This window comes from Hemiscyllium ocellatum, chromosome 35, assembly GCF_020745735.1.
Source record: "Hemiscyllium ocellatum isolate sHemOce1 chromosome 35, sHemOce1.pat.X.cur, whole genome shotgun sequence".
Taxonomy (NCBI): Eukaryota; Metazoa; Chordata; class Chondrichthyes; order Orectolobiformes; family Hemiscylliidae; genus Hemiscyllium; species Hemiscyllium ocellatum.
In genome coordinates, this window is record NC_083435.1 from 23,874,130 (window position 1) to 23,893,872 (window position 19,743).

At 48.8% G+C, this 19,743-nt stretch overlaps 1 protein-coding gene across 1 annotated transcript in view; it reads right to left on the bottom strand.

The window, feature by feature from the left end:
* Positions 1–17,609: 17,609 nt before the first annotated feature.
* The window catches only part of LOC132832569 (cytochrome P450 2K1-like), a 28,561-nt gene continuing 26,427 nt past the window's right edge, over positions 17,610–19,743 (bottom strand). Inside the window, exons 9-11 of the mRNA XM_060850661.1 lie at positions 19,182–19,323; positions 18,131–18,318; positions 17,610–17,804 (exon numbers count right to left, since the gene is read on the bottom strand). Of these exons, the coding sequence (XP_060706644.1) occupies positions 17,610–17,804; positions 18,131–18,318; positions 19,182–19,323 (525 nt within the window). The remainder of the gene's footprint in view (positions 17,805–18,130; positions 18,319–19,181; positions 19,324–19,743) is intronic.

The following is a 19,743-nucleotide window of genomic DNA, read 5'->3' on the forward strand; positions in this document are numbered from 1 at the left end:
AACCTCCCCCTCCCCATCGATTGACTGCCCCTCTTCGCTCTGGAGAAAGTTGCGACTGCAGATTCGTTCTCATTACGTCCCCGGGTTGCTGTTAGCTGTGGGACTTCCAGCAGCTTACCCCACATTTTTTTAATTCTCTCTCCCTGTCGGGCACTGACCCATCTTCCCCATTGCTGTCTGGTGTCATTCGGGGAGTCTCACAGCGCAGAAGAGGGCCCTTCGGCCTATTTGGTCTGTGCCAAACCACCTGCACTAGGCCCCCATCCCAGCACTAGGCCTGTGGCCTTGAATGTTGTGACATGTTTGAGCGCTCGTCCGCATCGTTTATGAGGGCATCTCAATCTCTCTGCCATTCCCTACATTCAGCGGGCAGAGAGGGGAGGGGGCGAGGAGTGCTTTTCAATTCTCACCTCAGAGTTAACAGTGACAATCCTGTGGGCCCTGCTTCAAGTCTCTTGCAAGTGAAGCATTTTCTCTGCATTTTATCCCATTGAACCTCCCCCCACCCTATCGATTTTGCTTTGAAGCTGCCCATTAGGACAGCCCTCACTCCTCCCTGGGTTGGAGACTGGAAGCCTGGCCCTTCTCTCTTGCCATGGTGTCATCCTTCCAACCCATTTTTTTTGTTTGCCTCCTCTCCAGTGCATTACACTTTGTACTGTGGGGTTTAGAACCAACACCACACAGTGGCTCAGTGGTTAGCACTGCTGCCTCACTGCGCCAGGGACCCGGGTTCGATTCCAGCCTTGGGCGACTGTCTGTGTGGAGTTTGCACGTTCTCCCCCTGTCTGCGTGGGTTTCCTCCGGGTGCTCCAGTTTCCTCCCACAGTCAGGTTAGGTTTAGGTGGGTTGGCCGTGCTAAATTGCCCATCATGTGCGAGCCAGGTGGGTTGGCTGTGGGAGCTGCAGGGATAGTGTCGAGGCGGGTTGGCTACTCTTTGATGGGTCACTGCAGACTCAATGGGCCAAATGGCCTCTTTCCACACAGTAGGAATTCTACACCAAGGCATTGTTGGATTCTTCTCACACCTGTCTCTGTTTGGAAATTGTGCTGGACGCCCAACAACGATGGACGCCTAAGGGTCACCAAAGTGCCCGTTCAGTGCTCCAGGTGGTAATATTCATAAAATCACCAGCCTCACAACTGACCCCACTGCTCATCTGTTCCACGTTGGACACGGCCCCCTCTCAAGATGCAGTAACAATGTGTTTATTTTCCATTAGCAGGAGGTTGCCCATTGAGACAAAATAAAGATGCTTTCTGACTAATGCAAATATTTAATGTGGTGTTTGAATTTCAGCGCTGGTGCGATGTGAGGTACTTCGGCCCTGGTGAGTGATATCGAGTGTTATGTCACTTCAGCTATATGCAATATGCAGAACGCTGACTCAACCAGCCCATGTCTACAAATCTCAGTAGTCTAATGGTCGATTGGACAGTACTTTTGGGTCATAGAATCTTGAACAATAACTCTGCTGAGGCGTCAGCAGAGCCCAGATGACTGCATGGGCCCCCTGTTCTTCTTTAGGCAGGTAGATGTTACACGGTGGTCTTTCCCCACCGCGCCTTGGCGGCAGCTGCCCCAAGCTTCAGCGCGTCCCTCAACACGTAGTCCTGTGCCAGTCTGCAACACTCAGTCGGGGTCAACTCCTTCAGCTGGAAGATCAACAGGTTTCGGACCACCCAGAGAGCGTCCCTCACCGAGTTGATGACCCTCCAGGCACAGTTGATGTTTGTCTCGGTGTGCGTCCCGGGGAACAGACCGTAGAGCACGGAGTCCCGCGTCACGGCGCTGCTCGGGACGAACCTCGACAAACACCACTGCATTCCTCTCCAGACTTCCTCGGCATAGGCACATTCCAGAAGGAGATGTGTGACAGTCTCTTCCCCCCCGCAGCCGCTTCGAGGGCAGCATGCGGTGCGGCTGAGAGTCCGGGCGTGCATAAATGATCTGAAGGAACTGCAGGTACTGTAAATCAGGGACTGTCGGAGAAATTAGCCCAATACAGCAGAGACCACACGAGCCAGATTGGGTGAAGTTGACAAGCTGTTGAGTACAAGTGATCTGGCTGGAAGAGAAGCTGACTGGGCTGACACTGAACTGACAGCCTGTACAGGGAAATCAAGGGCTCTCTTCCCTGAGCTGAGGGTGAAGCCAGGTTTTATAGGCATCTTGTACAATAAGGTTAGTTAAAATGGGGAAAGATACAATGTATTTGGAAATTAAGTAATCCAGTTACCTGTCCTGGGAGCGAGGTATTCTGGTGCATTTCTCTCTGACCAGTCCTTTGTATTGCTGTGTCCTTGGGGTTTGGGACAGCTGTGTTGACTGGGTCCAGGAAGCATATTGTTAGTGTGTTTTGGGAGGTGTATTCCCTTGTCTGCGAGTGACGACGGTCCTGTCTGGTTTCACTTGTCAGCCTGTTTGGTCAATGCTGAGGCATCTTGGGTGTTTCCGGTATAGTTTGGCCAAGTTTGATTTCCCCATGTTCTGTGTGGGCCTACTGCGGGTCGGCAGAGTGGCAGGTCGGCAGGACAAAGCCGGAAGTTGCTGGAAAAGCGCAGCAGGTCAGGCAGCATCCGAGAAGCAGGAGACCCGACGTTCTGGGTGTAAGCCCTTCATCCGGGGCCTATACCCGAAACGTCGACGCTCCTCCTCCTCCTCCTCGGGTGCTGCTTGACCTGCTGTGCTTTTCCAGCGCCACCCTTGTAGACTCTCACTCTCCAACACCATAGTCCTCACTTTCTCTGAGCATCTGTGAAGCGCAATCAGAGTTAACGTTTCGGATCCCAGACGTTCTGAGGGAAGGGGTCACCAGAGCCGAAAGGATTGCTCAGATTTCTCTTCACGGATGCTACCCGACCTGTTTGGCTTTTCCAGCCATTTCTGTTTGTTTTTCTCCCTGTTCCTGTATTAACAACACAGTAAAATTAAAACATTCAACACCCCTCAAAATTGGCCTCAACGGCTCCTATCCAGACTTCCAGTGCCAGACTTTGTGGACAACCGATCACCAGGTTTGTAGCATAAACAAAATAGGTTAGATTCCCTACAGTGTAGAAACAGGCCCTTCGTCCCAACCAGCCCACAGCAACTCTCTGAAGAGTAACCCACCCAGACCCATTTCCCTCTGATTAATACACCTAACACTACGGGCAATTTAGCACGGCCATATCGCATGACCTACACGTCTTTGGACGGTGGGAGGAAACTGGAGCACCCGGAGAAAACCCAAGCAGATACGAGGAGAACCTCTTTGCTTCTATACTCAATCCCTCTTGTTATGAAGGCCAGCATGCTATTAGCCTTCTTCACTACCTGCTGTACCTGCATGCTTACCTTCATTGACTGGTGTACAAGAACACCCAGGTCTCTTTGTACTGCCCCTTTACCTGAATTAATTCCATTGCGGTAGTAATCTGCCTTCCTGTTCTTGCCACAAAGTGGATTACCATACATTTATCCACATTAAACTGCATCTGCCATGCATCTGACCACTCACCTAACCTGTCCAGGTCACTCTGTAATCTCCTAACATCCTCATCACATTTCACCCTGCCATCCAGCTTAGTATCATCAGCAAATTTGCTAATGTAATTACTAATACCATCTTCTATATCATTAACATATATTGTAAAAAGCTGTGGTCCCAGCACTGATCCCTGCGGTACCCCACTGGTCACTGCCTGCCATTCCGAAATGGAGCCGTTTATCACTACTTTTTGTTTCCTGTCAGCCAACCAACTTTCAATCCAAGTTAGTACTTTGCCCCCAATACCATGCGTCCTAATTTTGCTCACTAACCTCCTATGTGGGACTTTATCAAAAGCTTTCTGAAAGTCCAGATACACTACATCTACTGCATCTCCCTCATCCATCTTCAGAGTTACATCCTCAAAAAATTCCAGAAGATTAGTCAAGCGTGATTTCCCCTTCATAAATCCATGCTGAATCTGACCTATCCTGTTACTACTATCCAGATGTGCAGTAATTTCATCCTTTATAATAGACTCCAGCATCTTTCCCACCACTGAGGTCAGACTAACTGGTCTATAATTTCCTGCTTTCTCTCTCCCACCTTTCTTAAAATGTGGTATAACATTAGCCACCCTCCAATCCGCAGGAACTGATCCTGAATCTATTGAACTCTGGAAAATAATCACCAACGCATCCACGATTTCCCGAGCCACCTCCTTCAGTACCCTGGGATGTAGACCATCAGGCCCCGGGGACTTATCAACCTTCAGACCTAACAGTCTCTCCAACACCAAATCCTGGCAAATATAAATTCCCTTAAGTTCAGATCCTTCAGCTACTGTTACCTCAGGGAGATTGCTTGTGTCTTCCCCAGTGAACACAGATCTGAAGTACCAATTCAATTCTCCTGCCATTTCTTTGTTCCCTGATTCTGTTTTCAAGGGCCTGATTTTAGTCTTGTGGATGTGTGTCACTCTGATCGCTGACATATTCCACACCGCCAACCGATCCTGTAAATATTGTTCAACAAAGTTGTCAGAAGCGGGCTGAGCTGTACTGAACCTTCCATCACCTTTGTAAGGATGCTTAGATTAGATTCCTTCCAGTGTGGAAACAGGCCCCTCGGCCCAACAAGTCCACACCAACGCGCAACCCACCCCCCTACATTTACCCCTTCACCTAACACTACGGCCAATTCACCTCACCCACACATTTTTGCACTGCGGGAGGAAACCCACGCAGACACGGGGAGAATGTGCAAACTCCACACAGACAGTCGCCTGAGGTGGGAATTGAACCCGGGTCTCAGGCGCTGTGAGGCATCAGTGCTAACCACTGTGCCGCCCACAAATGCAGTATAATGTGGGAGAATGTGAAGGGTATTATTATGTAAATGGAGAAATGTGCATCACAAAGGGACTTAGGGATACTTTTGCACAAAACACCGACGGCTAACACACAGGGGCAGCAGGAAATCAGGAAGGGCTAATAGAATGTGGGTCCTTATAAGGGTAGGGATATCGTACTGCGAAAGTGACTTTGCAATGCAATTGAATGGCAATGCCATTTAACGTGCAGGACTGGGCAGTGGGAAATCTGGTGCTAACTGCATCTGGAGCACTGTGAGCAGTTTTGGTCCCTTTATTTAACGAAAGGATATTATTTCACTACAGGCAGCTCAGAGAAGATTCACTAGGACGATTCCCTGATACGGAGGATGTTTGAGCAAAGGTTAAACAGGCAGGGACTCTACCCTCTGCAGTTCAGGAGAATGAGAGGTGATCTCATTGGGACATAGGGGATTCTTCGGTGGTTTGCTGAGAGGATGTTTCCCCTCACTGGTGAATCAAGGACAAGAGGGCATGGTCTCAGAATAAAGAGGCACCAATTAAAGATTTCGATTAGCAGGGACTCCTTCACTCTGAACATTGAGTGTCTTTGGAATTCCACAGAGAGGTATTGGGGGCAGAGTCGTTGTGGATATTTAAGGCTCCGATAGATTGGGCGGCACGGTGGCTCAGTGGTTAGCACTGCTGCCTCATAGCGCCAGGGTCCCAGGTTCAATTCTAGCCTCGGGCGACTGTCGGTGTAGCATTCTCCCCGTGTCTGTGTGGGCTTCCTCCGGGTGCTCCGGTTTCCTTCCACAGTCCGAAGCCGTGCAGGTTACGGTGAATTGGCCGTGCTAAATTGCCTGTAGTGTTAGGTGCATTAGTCAGAGGGACGTGGGTCTGGGTGGGTTGCTCTTCGGAGGGTTAGTGTGGACTTGTTGGGCCTGTTTCCACACTGTAGGGAATCTAATCAGATCGATTCTTGATGTGGGGGGGGGGGAAGGGGGGTTTGGAATTGAGGGTTGGGAGAAAGAGCAGAAATGTGGGTTTGAGGAATTTCAGCTCAACCATGATCGGACGGGATGGTAGTGCGGGCTCAAGGTATCAAATGACCTACTCTTGCTCCTATTTGTTCAGGTCTTAAAGCACTTAGGCCACATTTGGAGTACTGCGTACACTTCTTTTTAGATTAGATTACTTACAGTGTGGACACAGGCCCTTCGGCCCAACACGGTCACCCTCCTATGGGAAGGATGCTAGTCAGCTGGAAAGGATTTACAAGGAGGTTACCGAGCCTGGAGAATTTGAATTGCTGGGAAAGGCTGTGATCTTCCTTGGGTGACTGTCTGTGTGGAGTTTACATAATCTCCCCATGTCTGCACGGGCTTTCCCTTGGGCGCTCTGGTTTTCTCCTAAGATGTGCAGGTTAGGATGGATTGGCCGTACTTAAATTGTCCACAGTGTCCAAGGATGTGCAGGCTGGATGGGTTAGCCATGGGAAATGCAGAGTTACAGTTACAGGCATGGGGTGGGTCTGGGTGGGATGCTCTTTGGAGGGTCGGTGCAGAGTCAATAGGCCGAATGGCCTCTATGTTTACAGGAAGGGCTTTATGATCCTAAGAGGGAAGATCACTTTCTCTCAGGCGCCTTCTGAGAATGGACCCGATGGAGTGACAATGGGAAGGGTGCAATGCCAGCTTGGCATCTGTTATATACACTGCCCAAAGAATGAGAGGGCAAGACTTGTCCATCTCTCACTGTGGTGTGCTATTACTTTCTGTCAATTTCACCCACACGAGTGAAGATTACAACCAGGAAGGGTGAAATGGACGATGGCAGATTGACACATCACCCTATTTCCATATTCAGCCCCTATTCTGTGCCCTATTCAAGTTGAACTTTATTCCAATGACATGACGAGATATTTTCCAATCGACCCATTCAGAGATGTTATTACACCCCTCTGGTAGAGGTGGGACTTGGACTCAGGCTGCCTTGCTCAGAGGTAGGGACATTACCATGGCCTGATCCAATCTATTCCTTATGTTTAAGCATAACAAGCATGAAATAAAAGTTCCACCTTTCAGAAAGATTCAGGTGTTGAGTCTGCACATATCTCTGCGCATTTCTGCTGACTCACTATTTGATCAATAACGTAGTTAGCAATGAGGCAGCACCAAACGGTAATGAATATATACCCAGGAGCTATCTGACTGCACTGTCACACCACCCACTTTGAGTTCCATTTTCCAATAATGACATTGCACTAATTGGGTATAGAGCACGTTTATTAGATATTTAATCATCACATCCATGATTAACTTTATTAGATATTTAGATTAATCTGACAGAGTTTTCAGCTCCCTGAGGATGTGTATGTGATTGGGTAGGAGTCTGACTAATGGAAGGTGGTCTCCCTCATTCAGAATCAGTGAAACGTGCTGGTTATTGTTAAAGAACAAGGCTTCACCATTCGGTAGTTGTAATGTATCCATTTGAAAGCATTTCAATAACCCGATTAAGTCAATGCTACGTGTGTAAAGTTTTCTCAAAATGAACGAGTTGGATTGGTTGAGTGGTCAGTGGACTCACGCCTCTCGATGGGATTCCAGCTTCTTCATACAACTGGAGAAAATGTTCCTTGGAATTGTTATCATTCACGGGAGAGTGTTTCGGAGACAAGCTGATGGAATTACGCTTTGTGCAAACAGTAAACGATTGTGTCGCAGTTAGCGTAGAGATAGAATTCATATTCTCAACAAACAGTATTTCAATTCCATCTCAAACATCAAAAACTGTAAGTACAACAAACTTTTATCTTCCCACCTCCATAACCAGCACTCCTCAAACATTCCAGAAGATTCCCCTGGCCTCGGAAATGACTCAGATGCCATTAGCCATGCGGCTGATGCAGCTACCACCCCCACGCTGATTGATGATGCCACTTCCACCCTCATCATGGCCACTCCCACAGCCACTTCCGCCCCTCACAATTCCTCATGCATCACACGTGACATCACTTCCGCCCCTCACATCATCGCTGATGCCACACACTCAATGATTTCTGCCACCCCAACTGCCATGGTCACCACCAATTCCGCCCCCATCAGCGCCACTCACCTGCATTCTGCTGACATGCCCCCCCCCCCCCACCGACCCCACTGTCACTATCCCCAGCCCCCAGAACCCTGAGGGGAACACTACCCCTGTCCATGACTCCACCCCCATTCCCCCCACCACCGCACCTACTCCCGTTACTGGCTCCGCCCCCACTCCCAGCTCCACACCCCCATCAGATCCCAGCTCCCAGCCCTGCCGAGTTCTCGCCATCCCCCCAGACCTCCCCCTCACTGAGGATGAACGATCAGTCCTCAGCAAAGGAGTCTCCTTCATCCCCCTCCGTCCACGCATCAATGAATTTAATACATGCCGTGACATTGAACAATTCTTCCGTCGCCTCCGCCTCTGAGCTTACTTTCACAATCAGGATTCCCGCCCACCTTCCGAGGACCCCTTCGCCCACCTCCAACACACTGCATCCACCTGGACACACCGCGCTGGCCTATTACCTGCCCTTCACCTCTTCATTTCCAACTGCCGCCGGGACATTAACCGCCTCAACCTGTCTACCCACCCCCCCCACTCCAACCTCTCACCCTCACAACGCGCAGCCCTCCAATCCCTCTGCTCCAATCCCAACCTCACCATCAAGCCAGCGGATAAATGGGGCGTAGTGGTAGTCTGGCGCACTGACCTTTACACCGCTGGAGCCAAACGCCGATCAAGGACACCTCTTCCTACTGCCCCCTTGACCATTACCCCACCCCCACCATCACCAAACCATCATCACCCAGACCATACAGAACCTCATCACCTCAGGAGATCTCCCACCCACAGCTTCCAACCTCATATTCCGGGAACCCCGCACTGCCCGGTTCTACCTCCTTCCCAAGATCCACAAGCCTGACCACCCTGGCCGACCCATTGTCTCAGCATGCTCCTGCCCCACTGAACTCATTCCTACCTACCTCGACACTGTCCTATCCCCCCTAGTCCAGGAACTCCTCACACACTTTCGAGACACTACCCATGCCCTCCACCTCCTCCAAGACTTCCGTTTCCCCGGCCCCCAACGCCTCATCTTCACCATGGATATCCAATCCCTCTACACCTCCATCCACCATGACCAGGGCCTCCAAGCCCTCCGTTTTTTCCTCTCCAGACGTCCCCAACAGTACCCTTCCACCAACACTCTCATTCGTTTGGCCGAACTGGTCCTCACCCTTAACAATTTCTCCTTTGAATCCTCCCACTTCCTCCAGACCAAAGGGGTAGGCCATGGGCACCCGAATGGGCCCCAGCTATGCCTGTCTCTTTGTTGGCCACGTAGAACAGTTGATCTTCCGTAATTACACCGGCACCACTCCCCACATCTTCCTCCGCTACATTGATGACTGCATTGAAGCCACCTTGTGCTCCCGCGAGGAGGTTGAGCAATTCATGAAATTCACCAACACATTACACCCTGACCTTAAATTTAGTTGGACCACATGGGCGGCAGGTGGCACAGTGGTTAGCACTGCTGCCTCACAGCGCCTGAGACCCGGGTTCATTTCCCGACTCAGGCGACTGACTGTTTGGAGTTTGCACGTTCTCCTCGTGTCTGCGTGGGTTTCCTCCGGGTGCTCCGGTTTCCTCCCACAGTCCAAAGATGTGCGGGTCAGGTGAATTGGCCATGCTAAATTGCCCGTAGTGTTAGATAAGGGGTAAATGTAGAGGTATGGGTGGGTTGCGCTTCGGCAGGTCAGTGTGGACTTGTTGGGCCGAAGGGCCTGTTTCCACACTGTAAGTAATCTAATCTAATCTAATCTATGACACCTCCTTTCGCTTCCTGGACCTCTCCATCTCCATTAATGATGACCGACTTGACACTGACATTTCTTACAAACCCACTGACTCCCACAGCTACCTGGATTACACCTCTTCCCACCCTACCTCTTGCAAAAGTCCCATCCCGTATTTCCAATTCCTCCGCCTCCGCCGTTTCTGCTCCCAGGAGGACCAGTTCCACCATAGAACACACCAGATGGCCTCCTTCTTTAGAGACTGCAATTTCCCTTTACATGTGGTTCAAGATGCCCTCCAACGCATCTCGTCCACATCCTGCACCTCCGCCCTCAGACCACACCCCTCCAACCGTAACAAGGACAGAACGCCCCCGGTGCTCACCTTCCACCCTACCAACCTTCGCATAAATCAAATCATCCGCCAACATTTCCGCCATCTCCAAAAAGACCCCACCACCAGGGATATATTTTCCTCCCCATCCCTTTCCGCCTTCCGCAAAGACCCTTCCCTCTGTGACTACCTGGTCAAGTCCACGCCCCCCTACAACCCACCCTCCCATCCTGGCACCTTCCCCTGCCACAGCAGGAACTGTAAAACCTGTGTCCACACCTCCTCCCTCACCTCCATCCAAGGCCCTAAAGGAGCCTTCCACATCCATCAAAGTTTTATCTGCACATCCACTAATATCATTTATTGTATCCGTTGCTCCCGATGCGGTCTCCTCTACATTAGGGAGAATGGACGGCTCCTGGCAGAGCGCTTTAGGGAACATCTCCGGGACACCCGCACCAATCAACCACACCGCCCCATGGCCCAACATTTCAACTCCCCCTCCCACTCTGCCAAGGACATGGAGGTCCTAGGCCTCCTTCACAGCCGCTCCCTCACCACCAGACACCTGGAGGAAGAACGCCTCATCTTCCACCTCGGAACACTTCAACCCCAGGGCATCAACATGGACTTCAACAGTTTCCTCATTTCCCCTTCCCCCACCTCACCCTAGTTCCAAACTTCCAGCTCATCACTGTCCCCATGACCTGTCCTACCTGTCTATCTCCTTTTCCACCTATCCACTCCACCCTCCTCCCTGACCTATCACCTTCATCCCCTCCCCCACTCACCGATGCTACTTTCTCCCCACCCCCACCCTCCTTTAGCTTATCTCTCCACGCTTTAGGCTCACTGCCTTTATTCCTGATGAAGGGCTTTTGCCCGAAACGTCGATTTCACTGCTCCTCGGATGCTGCCTGAACTGCTGTGCTCTTCCAGCACCACTAATCTAGAATCTGGTTTCCAGCATCTGCAGTCATTGTTTTTACCTCGTAGAGATAGGATAATCGAGTCCCACCTTTATAAACCCAGCAGTGAAAGACCGACTGGGCCTGTCGCTGGGTCCCATCAGCAAGACACAGCACAAACCCGGTGCACACACACACACACAGACACACACACACACACACACACTAACACTCACACAGGCAGACAGACAGACACACACAAACACTCACACAGGCAGACAGACACACACAGACACACACACAGACACACACACATACACAGACACTTGCACACACAGACAGGCACACACAGACACACACATACACACAGGCACACACAGACAGACACACATAGACACACACAGACACACACGCACACAGACACGCACATGCACATACTCTCGCACACACATCCACACACATAAACATACACACACAGACAGGCGCACATACAGGCACACGGACACACAGGCGCACATACAGACACACACACACACCAACACACACATATACACACAGAGACACACACACACACACACACACACACAACACACACAGACACACACAGACACACACACTCATACACTGATACAGACACACACACACACCAATACACACACACAGACACACAGAGACACACACGCAGACATAAACACACACACACACACACACACACACACGGACACACACCAATACACGCACAGACACACACCCACAGACACACACCCACACACACACACGGACACACGCAGACACACACACGCACACACACACACAGTGTTCGGTCACTCGACCCCTCCCCGCCCCTTTTAGTAAGATCCTTGCTGATCCTTTCCCTCCACTCTGCTCTCCCACACAAACTATTATGATCCCAGCTCATGGTATTATTCCGTTAGGAAAGAAGATAGGGAAAGTGACCGAGGCATGGGAGCACTTTGGGCTGTGTGATCGTAATTTCTATTAGTTTTAAAACAGTTATGGAAAAGGATAGAACTGGTCAAACAGTTAGAGTTCTAAACTGGATTAAGGCCGAGTTTGACGATATTAGACAGGAACTTTCAAAAGGTAATTGGGGGAGGTTATTCACAGGTAAAGGGACGGTTGGATAGCGGGAGACCTTCAAGAATCAGATAACGAGAGTTCAGAGACAGTGCAGGTAGTTCTGGGATGAAATCATGTCTCACTAACATGATTGAGTTTCTTGAAGAAGTGATGAAGAACAAAGGGAGAATGGTCGGTATTGTCTTCTGGACTTCAGTAAGGCGTTTGACAAGATTCCATAAGGTAGACTGGTTAGCAAGGTTTGACCACATGGACTCCAGGGAGAGCTAGTCAATTGGATACAGAATTGGCTTGAAGATAGGAGACAGAGGGTGGTGGTGGACCGTAGTTTTTTAGACTGGAGGCCTGTGACCAGTGGAGTGCCACAAGGATCGGTGCTGGGTCCTCGACTTTTCATCATTTGTATAAATGATTTGGAAATGAACATAGGAGGTATGGTTAGTAAGTTTGCAAATAGATGGTGTAGTGGACAGTGAAAAAGATTATTTCAGAGTACAGCAGGACCTTGGTAAGATGGACCACAGGACAGATGGAGTTTAATTTAGATAAATGTGAGGTGTTGTATTTTGGAAAAGCAAGCCAGAGCAGGACTTTTCAGTTTATGGTAAGGCCCTGGGGAGTGTTGCTAAACAAAGAGACCTAGGGGGTGCACGTGCATATTCCCTTGACAGTGGAGTCACAGGCAGATAGGTTGGTGAGGAAGGCGTTTGATATGCATGCCTTCATTGGTCAGAACGATGGGTGTAGGAATTGGGAGGTGATGCTGCAGTTGTGCAGGACGCTGATGAGGCCACTTTTGGAAAACTGCGTTCAATTCCAGTCGCCTTCCTATAAGAAGGATATTGCGAAACTTGACAGGGTGCAGGAAGGATTTACAAGGATGTTACCAGGGTTGGAGGATTTGAGCTACAGGGAGAGGCTGGGATTGTTTTCCCTGGAGCGTTGGAGGCTGAGGGGTGACCTTATAGAGGTTTATAAAATCATGAGGGGCATGGATAGGGTGTACAGACAAAGTCTTTTTCCAAAGTCCTCTTGCCAACTCTTGCCTATGTTACGGTGCCAACATGGACCACAGCTATTGGATCCTCCCTCTCCCACTCCAAGATCCTCTCAAACTGATTTGAGATGTCCTTTACCATGGCACTGGGCTGGTAACAAACAATGCATGACTCTAGATCCTGCTCACCAAGGATGCCATCTGTATCTCTACCGTTTCTCTCCTTTGCCCTCCCCACTTGAATGGCCTCCTATGTCCCGGTGCAGTGCCCAGTTTGTTCCTGGTAGCTGTGGAAGCACATGACAGGACTGCATCAGGGAGGAGGGAGCTCTGTCCCCATCAGACAGAGGGCAGTGAGACCTTTCACCCTCTCCCTCGGACAGATGCCCAGCTTGCCCTTGGTGACTTCCTGGCAATTTGACGCCTTGTTGGTTTCAAGAGCCACCTCCTGCTCCAAGGTCATCAGTACGGTGACACCCACCACACCACCATTGCCCCTGTCTCATGCCCTGTGTGTGTGGGGGTTCTTGGTTCCTGCGACGTCAAGAGTGAGTTTGTTCAGACCACAGTGCCCTCTGTCACTGCACCCCGGGGGCTCTCTGTCTGTCCTACTTCCAAACTCCAAAGATCTACGGGCTCCTCCCTTCCTTCAAATGCTTCGTGTGAGGGTTTCCGTAATTCAGGAGTACAGCCAGCTCTGCACTGGACGGGGTAGTGGGCACCACCATCATCAGCTACCAACCTGCACCTCATCCATACAGTAGTGTCCCTGGCGATCGATGCCAGCCCTACACTGGTGCACCCACGGCAGCCAAAGACGTGCAGACCACCCTCTGAGAGAAAAAGCAATTCCTGTTCATCTCTTTGCTAAGTGGGCTCCCTCCTTATTCTCGATTGTACCCTCTGGTCTGGGTCCATTTCAATAAGGTGGCCTCGCATTCTGTTTAACTCTGATGACTTGCTCCTTCATCTTACCCAACGTCCTCATCTCCCTGTGACCCAGTCCATTTCCCAAGCTGCAACAGTCTTTCAATGAGAGTCTGAGGAGCTGCCACGTTGGCGTACCTGCTATTCTCTGGGTGTGTTGCGTAGACCCTGATGAAGATGTGTGCAATGAGAAGCTGGCTGTGGGGGGGCTGGATGGTGCTGGGAAACTGGAACAGTGCAGGATGGTCCAAAGCTGCTGACTCACTCGCTTCACCTCACCCATGGTGACAGAACCCAGCTCTCGCTGCCTGCCGTCCCGTTCGGCATTAGCACCGCATTGTGGCCGAGCCCATTAAGAGATGAGTCCGGAAGAGTGAAGAGGCACTTAGAATCGTAGAACCCCCTGTGGTGCAGAACGTGGACATTCGGCCCATCGACTGTGCACCGACTCTCCCAAGTGCATCCTACTCAGACCAATCCCATCCCTGGGACCCTGCATGTCCCATGGCTAGCCCAGGGGAAAGTGAGGACTGCAGACACTGGGAATCAGAGTCGAAAAGGGTGACAATGGAAAAACACAGCAGTTCAGGCAGCATCCGAGGAGCAGGAAAATCGGCATTTCGGGCATAAGCCCTTCATCAGGAATGGGGATTGTGGGCTGGGGCTGAGAGATAAATGGGAGGGGCGTGAGGCTTGGGGGTAAGGAAGCTGGGAATGTGATAGATGAAGGTGGGGGGAGAAGGTGACAGGTTGGGTTGGAGCGTGGAGCAGATTGGTGGAAAGGAAATGAACAGGTCATGAGGGCGATGCCGAGGTGGAGGCCTGGGACTGGGAATAAGGTGGGGGGAGGGAAAATGGGGAAACTGGTGAAATCCACATTAATCCTGTGTGGTTGCAGGGTCCCAAGGCAGAAGATGAGGCTTTCTTCCTCCAGGCGTCAGGTGGTTAAGGTTTGGCGATGGAGGAGGCCCAGCACCCACCCTGCCTGCACATTCCTGAACACGACGGCACAATTTAGCAGGGCTAATTCACCCAAACTTGCACATCTTTGGACTGTGGGAGGAAACCCACGCAGACATGGGGAGAATGTGCAAATTCCACATTGACAGTCGCCTGAGGCTGGAATCGAACCTGGGCCCTCCGACACTGTGAGTCAGCAGTGCTAACCACTAAGCCACCATGACACTTCTTGTAGTCACATGATGGAGGCCAAGCAAGGATCACAAATTAGTTAACCCAGGAAAGGTTGTAAGAAAGATGATTACTAGGAGCTCACATTCTTTTACTTTTATCCTTTCATGGGGTGAGGGGTGTTGTTGGTAAGATCAGTAATTGTCCTCATCCGAATATACCTTAAGCTGAGCTGCTTGCTCGGCCAGTACTCAGGGCTGCTAAGAGAGAGAGAGAGAGAGTCACAGATCTGTGCATCTGCAATTACATATCGGCCAAACAATCTGCAAACTAGACAGGGTTTCACTGGGATTAGCAGTATTTCCATGGTAACTGTGATAAAGGATTAGAACATGTTGTTTGGGAACTTGTGTTCTGAAGTAGAGGCAAATGGGCTTTTGGTCTTAGTGCTGTAAAGGTGACACTTTTTTTGAAAAGGGGCAGAAAGTCATTATGAGCAGCGAGTCGAAAACAGCTTTTCCAAGAAATCATGTGATTTCTGCTAAATGACAAGGTAAGACACCCGGACAAATAAGTGTTGAGCTATTAGGATCCCTGTAGTGTGGAAGCAGGTCATTAGCCCATCAAGTCCACACCAAACGCATCTCATACAGACCCTATCCCTACCATGGTAAATCCACCTAACCTACACATCCCTGGACTATTTAGCATTGCCAAACCACCTAACCAGCATATCGTTGGAGTGTGGGAGGAAACCCACACAGACACAGGGGGAGAATGTGCAAACTCCACACAGACAGTCCCCTGAGGCTGGGATTGAAACCAGCTCTCTGGGGTTGTGAGGTAACAGTGCTAGCCACTGAACCATCATGCCACGCTACAAGCTACAGAAACAGATGACAAAGACCATGAGTAAGTTGAGTTCAGAAGAAAAGATTCATACCTGCAGTGGTATGCAGCAATCTTAAAACTATTAGAACTGGCAAGAGGTTTTAGCAATCCCAGGAAATGTTTGACAAAAACAAACTTCCATTTTTTAAAAGAATTCAGTGAGAAACGCCTCTCTGTATCTCTGGGAGAGATGGAGATAATTCCATTTGGTAAATGTATAGAACGTCACTGACAAGAAATGTTTGCAATCTTACCAGTTCAGTAAAAATTGTTGATGTGAAGATAGGAGTGACACATCTCCAGAGTTGAGTGTCTGTAAAGGTGTTGCTGGGAAAATGTTGTTGCCTGTTTCCTTTCACTATTTATAATGATATGGATGTCTTACATAGACCGAAAGACTTTGTTTGTTTTCAATTATTTTGTGTAATTGGATTTGATGTTCTTTTGTTACATGAGCTACCACACGTCAGTATGTTATGTGACTGACCACTGCAGTAACCAAACAGTGAAATAAGACTTAAGGCCTACAGAGCCAGGTTTCATCTGGAAACTGACTTAGTCTGAAATTGCCATCAGTACAGATCATAATGTGAGAATTCGAGTGGATTTATGCTGTAGATTCATTAATTAAATTAAAATCCTACCAGTTGTCATGGTGGAATGTGACTCTGCAGCAATAACCTTTACTTGATGAAGATTAGTGACAATTTGATGAGTTCACATGTGGAACACTGTGTGCAGTTTTGGTCTTCACATTCAGGATGGGATATATTTGCTTTGGTACACTGAATGTTTACTGGATCAGTCCCTGGGATGAGGAGGTTTTTCCTCAAAGGTTAAATAAATTGATCCAATACTCTCAAGGTGACAAGTTGAGAACAATGAGAGGCAGTGTCATTGAAGTTGACAACATTCCAGAAGGGCTTTCTAGAGCAGCTGGAAAGATATTGTTCCTGTTGGTCAGAGAATCTGAAATGCAGTGGCACAGTAGCAGAATAAAAAAGCTGATGTGAGGTGAAATTGCTCAAGGATTGCAGATGCTTAGAATTAGCAATCCCTGAATTGTGGAGTCTCACTTCAGCCTGTGGTGGATAGGTTCCTGGTCTGGCCGTGAACCGAGGGAAATGGTTCACCAAAGTCCAAGGTCAGACATGACTGTATGGGATGGCAGAGAAGGCTTGATTGGCCCGATGAGCTCCAACACCTTGTGTCCTGGAGTATAAAGCAGTTCAGACCTGAAAGGGTTAATTGACATCATGGGATGCGCTCCTCCCATCTAGTTATAAAGTGTCAGCTTTTGTACATTATCTCACAAGAGGAAATCATCGTATCTCAGATATGATGCAACTAGTCATTCAGTAAGATGTAATAAACCTAGTTACTGTACATCGAAACTAAGGCTGCCTTCTGCTCAAGACGTTGTGTCAGTCTCCTTCCCCATTGGATGTCAGTAACACAGATGGATACCAATCAGAAGGATTGGTGGCAGTGAATCAATCCAAGATATCTCTCGTGGTCCCAGCAGGAAGTGGAATGTCCCAGATGGGACCAGCAACAGTAGCAGCAAGATACAAGACCACGTTCACCCGTGCTAAATGTCTAATTGTGACATTGTGGAGTTCCTGCCTGTTCAAAATAAAGATTGATCTCAACACTTCCTCATCTTACTTCAGAAATGGAAATATTTAACAACAGGAATACATGTCCCTCTTGTCCAGTTACCTGCAGAGAAGGGCATGAAGGCATCTCTCTTCACAAAATTCCCATCAGCATCCAGGAAGTGAGCTGGGTTAAACTCCTTTGGAGTTTTCCATTGAGTTTTGTCACACAGCACTGAGGTCAGGACAGGAATCACGTACGTTCCCTGTAAACAAGAACAATAATTTGGAATGTGTTTCTGAGCCTGACTTCAATGGAGAGTGAATGAAGTGGGATGTGTGACCCCAGTGTTGTACCTGACCCTGTTAGTTTCCAGTGCTCAAGGCTGGGCCCATACTTATTTTAAATATCATTGGGATTCCTCCACTATGAAAATTGCCACCCCCCGATTCACTAATTTCCAAATCAGTCCCATTTAATTTTTTTTTGTTTTCTTTTTCTGTCACTTTTTATTTTAGTTTGAAGGTACTTCCAATTACTCACAGACACAAAGTGTGAAACCCTCGGCTGGTTTATATCATTCAGGACTACCTTTGGAATGAAATGTCCTTTCACATGTGTGTCCTCGGTTGTTGAATGAGGAAGGTTCATGGGGACGATGTTGGCAAATCTCGGGATTTCGTGAATCACAGCCTCAGTGTAAGGCATTTGCTTTCGGTCTTCGGTTACAGGGGCTCGTCCGGCTCCTATCACCTGATCGATTTCTTCCTGAACTTTCCCTGCAATAGAGAAAGCTTGGATTGGGGAAATTGCCGTCAAACAACGGGATAGAAATTCATCTTGTTCAGCAACTGAAATCCAGTGGAAAAGCTCTTTCTTAAAGCCACATCTTGCCACCTCAGGCACACACGGTTATGGGCCAAGTGCTGGAAAATGGGATTAGAATAGTGAGGTGGCTGATTTTAACCTGGACAAGCTCAATGGGCAAAAGGAGCCTTTTCTATGCTGTCAAGCTCCATGACTCTTAACTCCAATTATCTGCGTGTGAAGTAGGGTGTGTGAGACAATATTATAATTTATTTGGATTTCTGAATTTTGAACTAGTGGCATATTGATTTACTTTGTGTCTGAAGTGGTTTCATAATTAACTTGTTTGTATTTCTGTTACCGTGGTGAGTGTTATTAAAGCACATTATTAGAGAGAGACCTCCTGGGGAGTTCAGTTTACCTTTGGAGGGTTTTATCAGTGAACAGAGTAAACGGAGTAGCACATTAGGCTTCCAGATAGAAGATTCCAGGATTTGTGGGGAACGTAGGAGAAACATCCATAGCATGAGCTTTATGGCGGTTTTGACATTGATATCATGTTGTTATGAGTGTCACACTGGGTATAATCTCTGAATCTGCAGTGCACGTCATGCCTGGGGGAGTTACCTTGGGTTCAACTCAATTTCAGAAAGACTCCACTTGCTGACTCACTCACCATCAGCTCTTCCTGAGAGCAACCAGTTGAGGTGTTACTGATTAAAATGACCAATTTCACACTGACCATGGGCCTAGTTTACTAGTCCTGTCCATATGATCAAGTAACAGATTGGACACCAACAACAACTAACAAACACAAAGTTAGTGATTCCCTTACTCTGGATACCCGGATATTTCATCATGAGAAGGAGTCCCCAGCACACGGTGGTAGCAGTGGTTTCTGTGCCAGCACTAAACAGGTCATTGATTATCATCAATGTGTTTCTTTTCTGAACTTCCGCGTCTTGGCCTCTTGATTCCTTCAAGACAAAATAGAATAAAGGAGAAGGTACCACGTTCTGGGGGGAAATATTTGAGCGTGTATATTGCTGGATGGGTCTGTGTTATTGGGGGCAGTGGCTGTCTTGGTCAGAGTCAGGATTTCATGAATTCAGGCCACACTTCACAAATCTGAATGCACAACCTCAGCTGAAATTTCAGCTCCATTCTGAGAGGGTGCTGCACTATCAGAGGTGCTGCCTTTCAGATGAACTATTTAACTGATGCCCAAACACAGGTAGATGTGTAATATTATGTAATTAATTTAACAAGGACAGAGAAGCTCTTCACTGGTGCCTCAACCAACGTTTCCACTTCTGCCAAAAGAGTGATCTGGTCATTATCACCGATATTAATGTGGGGCCTTGCTCTACACAAATTCATTAACTCATTCCCTTGTG